The 14,059-nt window shown below is 42.9% G+C and overlaps 1 protein-coding gene across 1 annotated transcript in view; it reads right to left on the bottom strand.

The window, feature by feature from the left end:
• The window catches only part of SLC25A12 (solute carrier family 25 member 12), a 513,431-nt gene that overhangs the window by 306,799 nt on the left and 192,573 nt on the right, over nucleotides 1–14,059 (bottom strand). Inside the window, exon 4 of the mRNA XM_078681570.1 lies at nucleotides 11,733–11,848. Within this exon, the coding sequence (XP_078537696.1) occupies nucleotides 11,733–11,848 (116 nt within the window). The remainder of the gene's footprint in view (nucleotides 1–11,732; nucleotides 11,849–14,059) is intronic.

Raw genomic sequence — 14,059 nt, 5'->3', positions numbered from 1 at the left:
AGGCACAAACTGGAATGTTGATTATCACTCTTGAGTATTAATACTGCACCTAAACCATTGTTGAAGGCAGTGGAAATAGGCGAGAATACCATAGACATAAAACAAGCAAATCAATACACATTACTGATGGTGTAATTTTTTAAAAATCAAATCCAACTACACGATTACTAAGATGTTTTGACAACATTGAGAAGTATGGATCAATATAAGTGTTTGAAGTCAACCAGAAAAGCTCCCACTTCATGTTTCCTGTCCCGCAACCATGTTCAAGGGTGATTTTGATGAATGGGGGTTTAAATAAGAAACTGGATGTTTCAGCTTTCCATAGACTGATATTTCAAGAGCTATGTCCAAAATACTTAAAATAATATTTTGTCCTTAGCTTGAAAATACTAGAAAGTAATTAGATAGGAAGGAAAGTGAATCCTATGAAAATTACCATCCTTTCTCAATGTTATTCCTTTTTAGTAAGCTAGTGACAGCCTTCTACAAAACATAATTAGAAAGACATTTAGGTAAAGACTTGGAAAGGAGACAAAGATAGTACTTGTAAGAGTCCACTTTTGGTGACAGCTGGCATGGTTTGACTTTCCTGTTTTTAAGCACCATCACTAAGCACATACTTTAAAGCAGATGGGCATTATGGTGTCTCCTAGATTGAGAAAAATAGCCACAAGTAAAGGATTTAATTAGGATCTCATCCGATTGTCCCCCTTACGGAGTATTTCAACGTGAACACTTGAAAATATTGTGTGTAAGTGTTGGGTTGACTTAGCCGAAGGCATGCATTTGGATCACTGAACAGATATATAGAACTTGGAAAATGTGTTTCTCTAGTGATTTGAAATGTCAATATGGATGGAGTATGATCAATTTAAGAAATGATTTACTCAGTAAGAAGTCTTTAGAACCTAGAACAGAATAAATAACTCGGAAGTGGAAGCAAGATGATATGGTTATGACCTTGGTGGATGGGGCTTGTTTATCAAATAAAAATTCTTGCAACTGTAAAGTTGTTTTGGGGGCAGTCCCTTCAATAAAGCTAGAATGTTAAAAGATTGAAAGAAGCAGAAGAGATCACTTTGGAGAACAATACATGATTTCAGTTGTTGAAAAGAGTGAAAAAAACTAGGCCAAGATTTAAAATTACTACTAGTGCAGCAAAGTATACTATTGTGGCCTCCAAGTAAAATTCTAAATGACACAATGCAGGCTTACAACTGTTGAAATTGTAGACTGCATAGTGCAGGATTGAAATATATGTTCATGGAATGGGAGGCAGTTAAGGAGATTATGGGTGAGATTTTGCTCATGAGTAGCATGGTCTCAAATAAACGTATGAAAAAAAGACAAGGGTGTGGTAATGTTTAATATATTGCCATGTACAATTGGAAACATGGAGAAAGAACTTTATTTTTTTAAGGGATTAATGAGAAAATTATGTATTCTCAGAATTGGAAGAATAAATCAAAGTTGCATGCAAGTCATGGATTCAGGACACAAAGAATCTAGCAGGTTTTGAGAGAATTTATTTTTTGCAAATACGGGAAGATCAATACATATAAGGAGATGTGAGGTTCATTCATTGAATTTTACGGGGTCAACTAATTTAAATTACGTTAAGTTAATTAATATAGTAAATGGTAAATTATATAAAGGAGGTTTCTGTTGCTTGGCGAAATGTGGTGGTGTATTTCTTCATACATATTGATAAATGTATTATTATTTACTTATTTTTATATTAATGCCTTATAAATTTATCTTTTAATGGGGTTAGCTGCATTATGTATTTTTATACTTGGTATTTTGGGCATTAAAAACGACAGGCTAATAAAATGTTAGCTCCACGTAGAGTGAACTGGATATATTTACGTGAAAAAGCAGCTTAGACTAAGAACTTATGTCTTATGTCAGGCACAGAGTGAGAAAATGTAACAAGTCGCTGGTTCTAACGTTTGCTGAAAGATACTGCAGTGAGGCAATTTATTAATTTAGATCCATCAACATCTGTAACTGTACTGCTAGAGAAAAGAATGCTTGGCAGGAACAATAGGAAAGAGGTATCTGTCACTTTGACGGGATGATCACCGAGACCAAAACCCATCTCCACTCATCATACAATTTAAGAAAGAGTATCTTAAAGCCACATTTTCTGCAATTTAGCACATGAGACACAAAGATCATGAAGTGTGTGGAAATATGGAGTCCTGGTGCGCTGCGTAATGTGGCATACCTCATTAGAAAGGTGTGGAACATATCCACTGCCCATATTAAATCGCTGCTATTTAAACAAGCCTAAAATAAACTATATCTCAAAATAATTTATACAAGTGGTCTGGACAGAGGTGATTGATAAGCTGTAGAATAATACAGAACTGTGTATGAAATGTGACTATGCTGTTTATGCCATTTATTTCAGGTTAATTCGTAATATAAAATGAACAGATTACTACACCACAATGTTGATTTAAACACACAAATGCTAGGACAAGAAAGAGAAAGTCAGAAAAGAGAGGAGAGATGGAGCAGGAGAAGGATGAGAAAACAATGACAAAGAGAAAGCAGTCATTAAAAAAACCTGCAGGAGTGAGAGAAAGAGACCGGAAGTGTACGATGCTGGATGAAAGAGCCCTGAGGTGGAATCAAGACAAAGCAGCCTTGGTATTTAGCAACTCGGGCATTCGAGAATGCCGGTTATGGGCTTCTGAGAAAAATATTGGGCCCCGGCACTTATCCTTTACAAATTAAGCCCTGCTCTTTGACATACTCATGTCAAATTACTACACTACAATGTTGATTTAAACACACAAATGCTAGGGCAAGAAAGAGAAAGGCAGAATAGAGAGGAGAGAAGGAGCAGGAGAAGGATGAGAAAATGACAAAGAGAAAGCAGTCATTAAAAAAAACCTGCAGGAGTGAGAGAAAGAGACCGGAAGTGTACGATGCTGGATGAAATAGCCCTGAGGTGGAATCAAGACAAAGCAGCCTTGGTATTCAGCAACTCGGGCATTCGAGAATGCCGGTTATGGGCTTCTGAGAAAAATATTGGGCCCCGGCATTAAGCCCTGTTCTTTGACATACTCAAGTCAATTGTGAATTGGCAACAAAATATGTAAATTGAGAATAAAATGGGAATTATTATTCTGACCATTCTACCAAACTTAAAGTAGTCTGCATCCAGCCAGTTTTTTGTGTCTGTCGCTTAAAATGTTTCTTCCCATTGCAGTCTATTCTGTCGTTCTCTGCCAGTCAATCAGTGGGTCCGGCGCAAAGGCACCGATTCCAAAGTAGTACAGATTTCTTCTTTTAGTGACTCGAGCAAAACCAAGTGCATTAACCACAAGATCACTATTTACTTGCTCAGTGTAAAATCTGCTCTACTTGCTTTAAGGGATGAAAAGAACAGATTAGGCCTCATTTAGTACTTTCTCGAGGATTACAATTTTTCCTGCAGAGCCTGGTCGATTGAAGACCTCACTAAAGTAGAACACAGTTGTGCAGAGCACTGCCAGAGGTGAGGCAAGCGGGCCCTATTTCAGGCATCCATCGACAAAAGCAAGAGTGGCCCCGCTACTCTCATACTTTAAACGCTGCTCATGGCTCCATAAACACCAGGCGCATGCTCCACAAGATGGCCTCCCATTTCCGGAACATTGGGGTGTCAATAATTCAATGAAGTGCAATAATTACATTCTTGCATTGCTTAATCCCTAGCAACAGCCAGGGCGCCATTCAACAGAAAATACAAGTGGAAGTTTTGTCAATAGAAAGGCTTTTAGGAAAATCGCTTGACACTAAGCCCATAATAACCGGCAGCTTTTCTGCTAAACGCTGAGAAACCAAAAACACGTGTTTCATACACTAAACTTAGGCAGAGCCCCAAAAATATTGAATGAAAGGCGGGGGTAGAAAAGTGAATATGAAAAAGAAAAAACATTTGTATGATTGACATTCAAAATGTATTATGTAAAAGGATCCCATGGGAAACATATGTCTTCTTTTTACAATAGGGATGAGTATATGAGTCACATACACTATGTGACATCACCCAATACCTGATATTTTACACACTAAGCCACAGTCGCCAAGCTGCTTTTCACACAATTCAACCATTCTTGAATTTTTAGGTACGCAGCACTATTAATTCTGGGAATTCGAGTTTAACCAGTAACACATACCACGCGTTGTTGGCTGAAGACAGTCCTGGGAGGAAATGTTTACCTCGCGGGGTACTCTTCACAAGTATGATTAGCAAAGTAAAACCCTCCGGCTAGAACATTAAAGAAACTCTCTAACTAGAGAAATACATTTAGCTTCAGTCTTAGAAACCTATAATTCTGACAGAAAATCTGGACCATGGTCTCAACTTTGCCCCTGTGTAGCAAAATGTGGAATGCACAATTTGGGATTGGTTCTTCAGTCATTAGTAATATACAATGTTAAAAACAACAAATGCATGAACAGACAAAAACTCATCTACTAAAGCATTCTTTCCAGTCTGGCTACTGCTACATATAACCATTTTCAGTTTTGTACTTTTCCATAGCATAACAAACCCAGCGTTTTCCCCCATGACCACCTTCCTGTCCTACATGCCACCCAGCACAGTTAGGACCCCTCTTCACAGTACCAATCCATGAGTACTGTGCACCATCCATTACATGTTGTAGTGTCTGTGATATTGGCTCTTCATGGAAGCAGTGGGGAGGGAGGAGCCGGGGGGAGGAGGGACAGGTGAGCACAGGGACTTTTCACACTAGTCTGCGATGATATGGTCCCGCCTAACCCCCTCCCCCATGCCTTGTCAAATTTCTTGGGGCAGCCCGATCTCTATATATATTACTTTCTCCAGGGTCATTCATGAGTCTGTGTTCCACTCCCATTGAAGTATAGTGGGAGTTATTGATTCCCCCCCACCCCCCTATTTTTGGACAATGTCCTTTGTCGCCACCATATATCACAGGTTTATAAGCAGCTTCTTATATCTGGTGGCTTCCACATCTTTCCATATCCCCAATAGTATCAGAAGGGCATTTGGTTCAAGGGTGGAATTCGTGGCTTCCTCCACCCTTTGGGTCACCAATGGCCAGAACCATTGGAGTTTGGGTCAATCCCACCAAATATGGAATAATGTACCTCGCTGCATGCAGTTTTGCAGGAATCCCTCCATCTCAGCCCTTCCTATTGTATGCAGAAATGTTCTACTGCAGTATATCCGATGCAGGATTTTCAGTTGTATTAGCCTTTATCTAGCTCCTATTGCCACGTAACAGGGAAATCGCTCTACCTCACACCATTCATCATCCCCTATAGTCCCCAGATCAATCTGCCATTTCTTCCTCACTCTTGTCAATGCCCTTTGGGTATTGATCAAAACTGTGCTATATGTGAGGCATATGACCTTAGTAGCTATTTCCCTTCCAGCAGTCTCCTTTCTAGTGGGGAGTCCTCTTTTGCCTCTTTGTCTGCCGGGATCGAAGAGCGGAGGGAATGTGGTAACTATGCTTTGGATCGTGCCATTTCATACTTGAAGATGTTGAAATGGGACACTCCCATTTGCATCCCAAACCTGTTCTAATGTCAATATTCCCAATAGGTCCCACTTTTTGAATCCTGGTAGTTTAGCCACCACTCTCCGTTATGTTCCCATCCACAAAGTTGTTTTGGGGGTCAGTCTGTTCTCCCATCCAATCTCTCACAGTGTCTGTTGCACGAGATAATAGACTCTGTCTTTCCCCCGAATATGTGTAAGTATCCCTTTTCGTTCATTGTGAGTCTTTCTAATCAGAATGTAAGCTCCTCCACAGGGGAATAAGCCCATCCGTTAACCATACGTACTTGCGCTGCTTCATAGTATTTGCAGACATTCAGCAGGACAATTCGCTTTCCGTTTGTAGTGCGTTGGTGGGTACACAAGGCTCTCTAGATAGGCCTCCCTCCCAAGGCAGAGTTCGGAACAGATGAACTATTTTTCTTTAAAAAGCAGTCAGGTATCTCATAGGAAGTATTTAGTAGTATATTGGTGAACCTAGGTAGAGCTATAATTTTAGAGATCACCACCCGTCCCATTAGTGAGAGCGGAAGATTTTGTGAGTGTGATATGTGCTTTTCTAAAGTAGTCAGGAGGGGACGTAAATTTTCATCCTAATGTCGTCCTTAATAATTCACAACTCTAGATATTTGGAATGCTGAGGTTCCACTTTTAGGGTTAGGGGCTTCGTCGCCCTGGGCAACCATCCTTCCACTGGGAACAACAATGATTTTTTTCCAGCTAATGCTAAGTCCAGAGAATGTCTGGAAGGTGTTGAATATTTGTCGTAGCCTTGTTAAAGATTCCTCAGGGTTAGCTATGTAGAGTAGTGTGTTGTCAGCATATAGAGAAATGTGTTCCTCCCAAACCCTATCCTTCTCCATCCCTGGCATGTGCCTTTCTCAACAGGGAACGCCTATGACTGAGTGCTATTGACTCTCACTGCTGCCAGTGGTGCCGTGTATAGGAGTTGCACTCATGTACAATATCTCGTACCTAGTCCCATTTTTTTTCAGGACGGCAAAGAGGAAAGGCCAATCTATTGAGTCAAATCCCTTGTTTGCATCTAGTGACACCACTGCTATTGGTTTGCGCACTCTTGCCACTAAGTCCATATTGTTATATAAGCATCTTAAATTCAACTTGGTGGATCTCAGTGGGATAAATCCAGATTGATCTGGGTGGATCAAATCAGTGATCACCATCTGTAGCCTGTTAACCAGTACCTTTGCGAGGAATTTAACTTCTGCACTAAGCAGGGATATTGGTCGATAGGAATCACAAGCATTTCATGGTTTCCCCTGTTTGTGTATCAGTACTATAGCTTTTTTCCATAGGTCTTTTGATAATGTTTGGGGACTGAAGAGCCTGTCTGTACACAGTGTGTAGCAGCTCAACTACCTTATTTGCCATTGTTTTATAGAATTCTATGGGTAGTAACCAAGTCTGAAATTGTGTAATAGTATTTCCAATCTCCTACTCAGTGATTTAGCCTTCCAAGACGTCTAATTGCGTCTCCGTTATGCACCTTGTGGGGTAGTCTTTAATGAAGTTGTCAAGGTCAGATGGTTGTAGGGTGGATCATGGGTGGTAAAAGACTTGGAAGTTATGCACCTTGTGGGGTAGTCTTTAATGAAGTTGTCAAGGTCAGATGGTTGTAGGGTGGATCATGGGTGGTAAAAGACTTGGAAGTAATCAGCGAATGTTTCCGCTATTTCCTGATCACCCGTCTACTCTCTCATCTCAGGTATATGAATCTGCTGGACAGGTTTCTCTTCTTATTCCCAGCTGGTCAACAATGTCAGTAGTTTACCAGCCCTGTCCCCCATTTTATGTAGTCATTACTTTTAAGAAAATGATTTGCTTTTACATCACTCTGTTCTATTTCCCCGGAGATGATTATCCCTCTGAAAGTGGCCTTTGTAGACCTTCCAGAGCATGCCTGCTCTCGTCACTGACCCAATGTTATCTTTGTAGTAGCACTCCATGGCCTTTGATAGTGTGTCAACCACAGCGGGGGTTCCAAAGTGTCATGTTGCCATTCTCCAGTTCTCTGTCATGCGCCTATTGCGCATCCAGTGTTACCCTTAGTGGTGAGTTGTCTGACAACCCCGTGCCAGATATTCTGCCTTCGTAAAGAGATCTAAGGATGCTTCAGGAGTAAAGAAATGATCGGTTATTGAGTGGTATTCATGTGCAGTCGAGTAATACAAGTATCACAGTTTCTGCAAGTGCAGTGCTCTCCAAATGTGGCCCATGCCCATTGCCTGTAAGAAACCTTCCGATCTCCCTGGTGTGGTTCTGGGGCCAGTTCTGTCAAAGAGCAGGTGGACTACCATGTTGAAGTCCCCTCCCAACACTGTCAGGGCATTCGGAAAGGCATATCAGAGTCTGTAAAGTGTCTGCTTTTCAGTCCTGGTGAAACATAGACAATCATGAGCAATAGATGGATCCCCTCCAAGACCTCCAACACTGCAGTTTATCTTCCACTGTTGTCTATCCAAACCTGTGCAGGGTGGAAATTAACAAAGTTCCTGATTAGTATCGCCACCTCCCTGGAGCCTGATGTGATCCTGAAATGGCATAACACCTTGTACTTCCCCCCTCCCAATAAATTGACTGTGTGTTCCAATGAGGTGTATTTTCTGTTGGAAGACTACATCCATTTTAGATTGTGTCAGCACCCTAGAGACCAATCCCTCTTGATTTTGTTACCCAGCCCTTTAACATTCCACATCATGAGAGTCAGTGCTTGAGTCATTCTAACTTACACTTGGCGTTGTGCCTGTTGCTGCCCAGTACTCTCATGGGGTGATCAGATGTATTCCACTGTAACATTAAATGCAGTGTGTTACATTCTAACAGTTACAGAACCCCAACTGCTTACCATGCAGCTGTTTCTGAACTAACCACCTCTCCAATGTATCGCACGTCTGCCCCCCCAACATACTGTACAACTCTACCTTAGAATGTGTTACTCAGGGTGTGGTGGGATGGCAGTATCCAAGCTATCCATTGGTTCTACCGTAAACAGCTTGTCAAGGCAGTGCATCAAGCCGAGTTGTTCCTATTTTGTCATGTCCCATCTGTTGACAAGTTATTTGTACTCCAATGTTCTCTGCTACACCCTCCTTGGTGAAGGCGGATTCTTGGTCACTCTTTGCCAGGGACTGTGGCACCCCCTGCTCCCTTTGAGGAGTGCCTCCCCTAACAGGGGTGTTCTGATCCCATCCTTTGTGATCTATGCCTGATGTAGCATCTCTGTTACCACTAAGCTAGCTGTTGCCAACTTCCCGCTGCAAAGCCTGTTCTCCATGGATCCAGGAGAGGCGGATCAGGCTGGTCTACACGCAGTCTTTCATTCAGCCAACTCCATGGATCTTCAGGGGTATCGAAGAATGAGGATTTGTCATTGTAGATAACCTCCAGCTGTGCAAGAAAAAGCAACATGTATAAAGGATGCAGTTTTTGTTCGATCTCCTGACAGGATTTCCTCTGTTGTACTTTCAGGGTAAAGTCTGGGAATATCCTTACAACAGAGGATTCACATGTAACATTGCTGATCTCACGGGCTGCTAGCAGGATCTGTCATTAAAATTAACGATTCTGGTAATCATTAGTCACTATGGCACCCCAGAGGGTGGACGAGGCACCAGTGAGTGGTGTGCTCTTCTCACCAAAAAGGACGGAAATACATCTGGGACCCAGGCCTTCAGACATGTTTGGATATGTTGTATGAATGATGGGCCTTCCCTGCCCTCTGGGATGCCTATGATTCTGATGTTATTTCACAATAAGTGTCCTTTGGAGTCTTCCGCTCGTCCCTCAAGCGCCTTTACTGTGCATTAGAGGTCACTGATCTTGGCCTGTGCCATCCTAAGAGAGTCTCCTGTCTCTGAGATTCTCCCCTCAGCCTCCGCCAACCTCATGACTGTGTTCCTCAGATCCTGCCTTAGCAAGGAGAGTTCGGTATTTAATTCCCCAATTTTCCCTTTCACAGATTGCTGGGAGTTGTGGATAGCTTTCAAAATGAAGTCTGTGGATTGTGCAGGATGTAGTTCAGACTAAGGTGTGGCCAGTGGTATTTCCTGCCGAGGGTTTGTGGCATAGCGGTCTATGTTCCCATGGGTCGGGTGCCGGCTGTTCTGTCTTTTCCCAATGCAGCAAACTCTGGCCTCTTGCCGCTTGCCATGGATTTGCACAGTCACTGGATCATTCTAGGTTGCTCATTATGCCTTGCACCCCTGATGAGCTGGTCATGCATCTGGGCAGTAGTTTTCTCCTGTGTTTTCTGTGTGCTCAGGGGTAGTGGGTCCCAGGATGTATGATGGCTGCTGTTGCGCCAGGCACCTACTCCGCTAGAGTGCTTATTCCAACCTCACTTAGTTTAAAGTTACCTTGCACTGCTCAGTCCTATTTCACTTCAGTTTGTGGCCAAAACCAGTTGCAGTGGTGTGGGGGGAGGGGGTTAACAGTTAACAGGTTAACAGTATAACAGCCTATGCCAGTCTCATGCCAGTTATCACCGGCAGGCCAGAAGGAGCCGGGGACAGGGAACCCAGGGCCAGATACTGCCTGCCACCAGCATTTTAGGCCCCACCTGCTGCCCACATTTCATTAATGGCGGTTTGGCCCGTGTGCCCCATCTAACAGCGTGCAGTTTATGCAGTGGTAACCCGGCCTTCTTATCTTCATCGGGCACCGTAGGCTGCCAACACTGTGCAGAGAGGGCGCGGGGAGGTGGTAAACGCATGAGGCCGGGCACCCTTGTGGGGACTGTACCGCAGTTGGATCACCCACCTCCTCAGGTAATCTCTGTCATGTGGTCGTCGTCTTCCATGTAGTCGTACTTCCCCGATCAGCACTCTGCTGCCGTATGCTATACTTGCCACACTGCAGCTCACACAGCCAGCTCATTGCCCCTAGCCCTCGCTAGGGGCGGCCGCTGTCCTCCATCCTTGAGGGTGTGGGCACCATCCATCACTGAGCTCCCTTCAACATCAGTCGGCCGGTCCCCGCTGCCATTCAAGCCGGCACAGGCTGCATATCAGGGTCCACCGCCTCAGTTACTGCAGCTCTCCCCAATTGGGCACTCTGCATATGGCTATTCGTAGCCTGAGCATCATCTGGAGCCTCAGATGCTGTGTGCTTTGTTGCCTGTAGCAGGTTGGTCACAGGAGAGTAAGATAATGTGGGATTTTTTAGGACTGGGTCGCAGTGCTCAGCAAGGCATGTCCTCCATCTTGGCCTGCCTGGCTCCACCTCCGCCCCTCTATCTATTGAATCTCAAAGTGAATCAGTCAGCAAGAGTCATGGGAAACATAATTTAAACAAATGGCTTGTCATTAGTCAAGTGATTTGCTCAACACTTGGAAAAAGGAAATAGAGGCACCCTATGGTGTACCATAAAAAATATAATGCCATCACCCGTAGAAGTTTGGGAGCCAAAGAAGACTTACATTTGAGGGCTAATTTGATCTTTCTCAAGGGATGATGTTAAATGACAATGGCATATAAGACCACTGACCATCTCAAACAGAGTAATACTAAAGGAGGGGGTGTTTTCAATGAGGGTTGTGCACATAACATGGTGCATACACAAAAAGTACATGTTCAGAAAACATAATTCGGAAAGGTGTCTCAAAGAAACTCAACGTTGTACCTGGAGCCGATAAGTAATCAAACATTTTCATTGAGCGATGTGGACAGATGGGCTGTTTTCACAGTGTTAAACGTACATTCTGTCATCCAACACAACTCACAATTTTGAGATGAACCAATTGTACTAAACTGTATGCTGCTGAAACGTAGTAGCGAGCAGTTCGCAAAAAGGCCTTGATTATCAAAAGTGCCACGAGGCACACCAGGCATGTGTTTGCTTTTATGGTGTAGTTGTATTGCTATGTTGATTTGTGAATTTCACTGTGTTATGTTCCGTTTTTAATTCTAGATAGGTCAGCAAATGCTTACATGTCTGACCAACAGAAGCACATTCCTTTAATGTTAGTGTGATAAGCAATCAATCATGCAAGTAATCTTAGGTGTTAAAATAGTGCTTTTGCAGCTCTTCATCTAGAGACTTGTGTCTTAAATTAACACTTCCAGTGCTCACTATATGTGATGAGTCCCTTAACTGTTTATGGTCCACCCTGTGCCTTCCCAGCATCATGGAAACATCTGAGTGCAGATGGTCCTTCCTTACCGTATGTTACTGTCGCAGTGCCACTCTTGTCGAACAGTTGAAAGGCTGTGATGAACATCGCGTCTGGGGCACAGAGGACGGACTCGAAGGCCAAAAACTCTTGAAAGGAAATCAACCTATAATCAAAAGAAAACCAATACTTGAGATGGGGCAATGATCAAACCTACAGGCAGATTTCACCAGCAGAAAAAAACATACAATTGCCACTGAACTGTAATCAGTGCCCAGTTTGTTTCGGCAGTTGCAGGTGGTGGACACAGGCAAGGGAGTAGTCAGTAAAATGAAAAGCCCCCACTTTGAACCATGTCCTAAATGACACTGAGTGCAAGAGAGAGGCAAGTGAGCCTGACACTCATTTGGATGCATCCCTAAGAGAATACTGAAAACCACGTGGCCAAACAGTGCCTTTTACACGTCAATTCTCCATAAATGTAGCCTTTCACCCATTCTCCTCTCTATCCATCCATCCTTTTCTTCATCCTTCCTTTTCTGCATCCATCCTTCCTCCCTTATGTCTATTCCTCTCCATCTATACATCCATCAATGCTCACTTGTCTCCATCAATTCATCCATTCTCTTCTTCATTCATCCATCTATGTCTCCATTGTTCCATTCGTCATGCTTTCCAGCCTTAGCTTCATGGTTTATGGATTGACGGATAAATATCAATCAATCACTCTGCATCTCTTCATCCATCTGTACCTCATCCCATCCATCCACCTCTCCATCCACCCAGCCATCTTTCTTTTCATCCATCCATCTCTCCTTCCTTTCTTTTCAGGCTCACTTTTTCCAATTGTTTCTCCATCCTATAGTGTCTTCAAGCTGTTCTATTGAAGTGATGTTTATTGGCTGTTTTTAGAAACCAGTATTCCTGATAAAATTAAAAGGAGCTATAAACAATATTTTAAAGATGCTCAAGGGCCCCCATGCTCCAGTCAAGCTGCTAAAGCGGGGGTTTATAACGCCCCTGGGAACCGGCACTCATTTTAGCAGAGCAGGGCTTATTTTTCATCATCAGACTTTGACCCAGAGAGAGACAGAAGCAGAAAAGGGAGGAAGAAAGAGGAGATGACACAAATGAAAGTAAAACAGTGATAAAGGGGCACAGCAGGGTTGAAAAAACGTGTGGGAGTGAGATAAGGAGACTGTTGAGTGGTAGGGGACTCTAGAGGAGACATTGAATGAAGGGGAGATACTTTCATAGATTGCTAAGTTCTCTTTATTTGCCCTCCCCTACCCCTTCCGTTCTTCCACACCCGACACCACACCCATAAACACTATTTTGTTCACCCTATGGCCCCACCCCTCATATGCAATCACCTCACTCAGGTCCTAGTGCCTGACCATACAGGACAAGAAGTGTAGGGTGGTGGTATAAAGAGACATGCAGTAGAAGACACAGCAGTCCTGGTACTTGGTAACCCCAACATTTGGTAGTGTCGGCAACATGCTCCCAAGGAAAACAAAGGGCTCCTGCACTTGTGCGTTTAACAAATTAAGAACGGACTATCAGGAAGTAAAACATATCAGAACGGAACATTTAATATTAGAACTATTCAGCAAGCAACAATGGAGCATATGCTTGTATTCAGTGATTGAAATGGAAAAATAGAAGTACAAGTACCCTGTACCAGAGTCCCTGCTTGTTTCTGAGAAGTGCTGGTACTCTCCAATTAAAAGTATTACATCACTTTTGAAAAGTGCAGGTACTCTGCCTCTCAAAATAAAAAAGTGTTGTTACTCAGTACCGGACAGTACCAGCCCTTTTAAAGCACTGCTTGTATTAAGTGGTTAATACATGGTAGAGATACAAGGTTAGCTTCAGTCAGGTCTTCACAGTAAAGTTTAGGGTATCATGTATTGCACTTATTTTTTTTAAACATCAGGCGTGGGTGTGCAGGCTATCGCTCAAAATATGACAAACACTACAGTGAGTCACGCAAGTCTGGTTTTCAGTGGTCGTGACACATTTTCTATTATTAGTACCTTGACAAAGGGTGCATTTTAAAATCATTTTCAGAGGATTGGAGGCGAGACTAGAATTGGTAAATTCAAGTATGCCAATTATGGCCTATAAATCTAACAACGTAAGCTACAGCTCTGTTGGTTAGTCATTGTATTACAAATATCTGGGAAAGCCCTTCTTCTCCCACAGACAGCAAGGCCTTCACTGTGATATATTTAAACTGTACCGGACGCAATCACCAGTAAATGGAGCTACCTGTCAGGAGTGGCTTGCATGCGTTAGAGCGCAAATTTGCTCTTCTATTTGTAGGTGCACCTACATATAATCCTTTATTGTATTAACTAGGGTCACTAGAACG

The sequence above is a fragment of the Lissotriton helveticus genome, chromosome 3_1 (assembly GCF_964261635.1).
Source record: "Lissotriton helveticus chromosome 3_1, aLisHel1.1, whole genome shotgun sequence".
Taxonomy (NCBI): Eukaryota; Metazoa; Chordata; class Amphibia; order Caudata; family Salamandridae; genus Lissotriton; species Lissotriton helveticus.
Note: the sequence above shows the minus strand (reverse complement) of the source record. Positions and strands in the feature narration are given on the sequence as shown.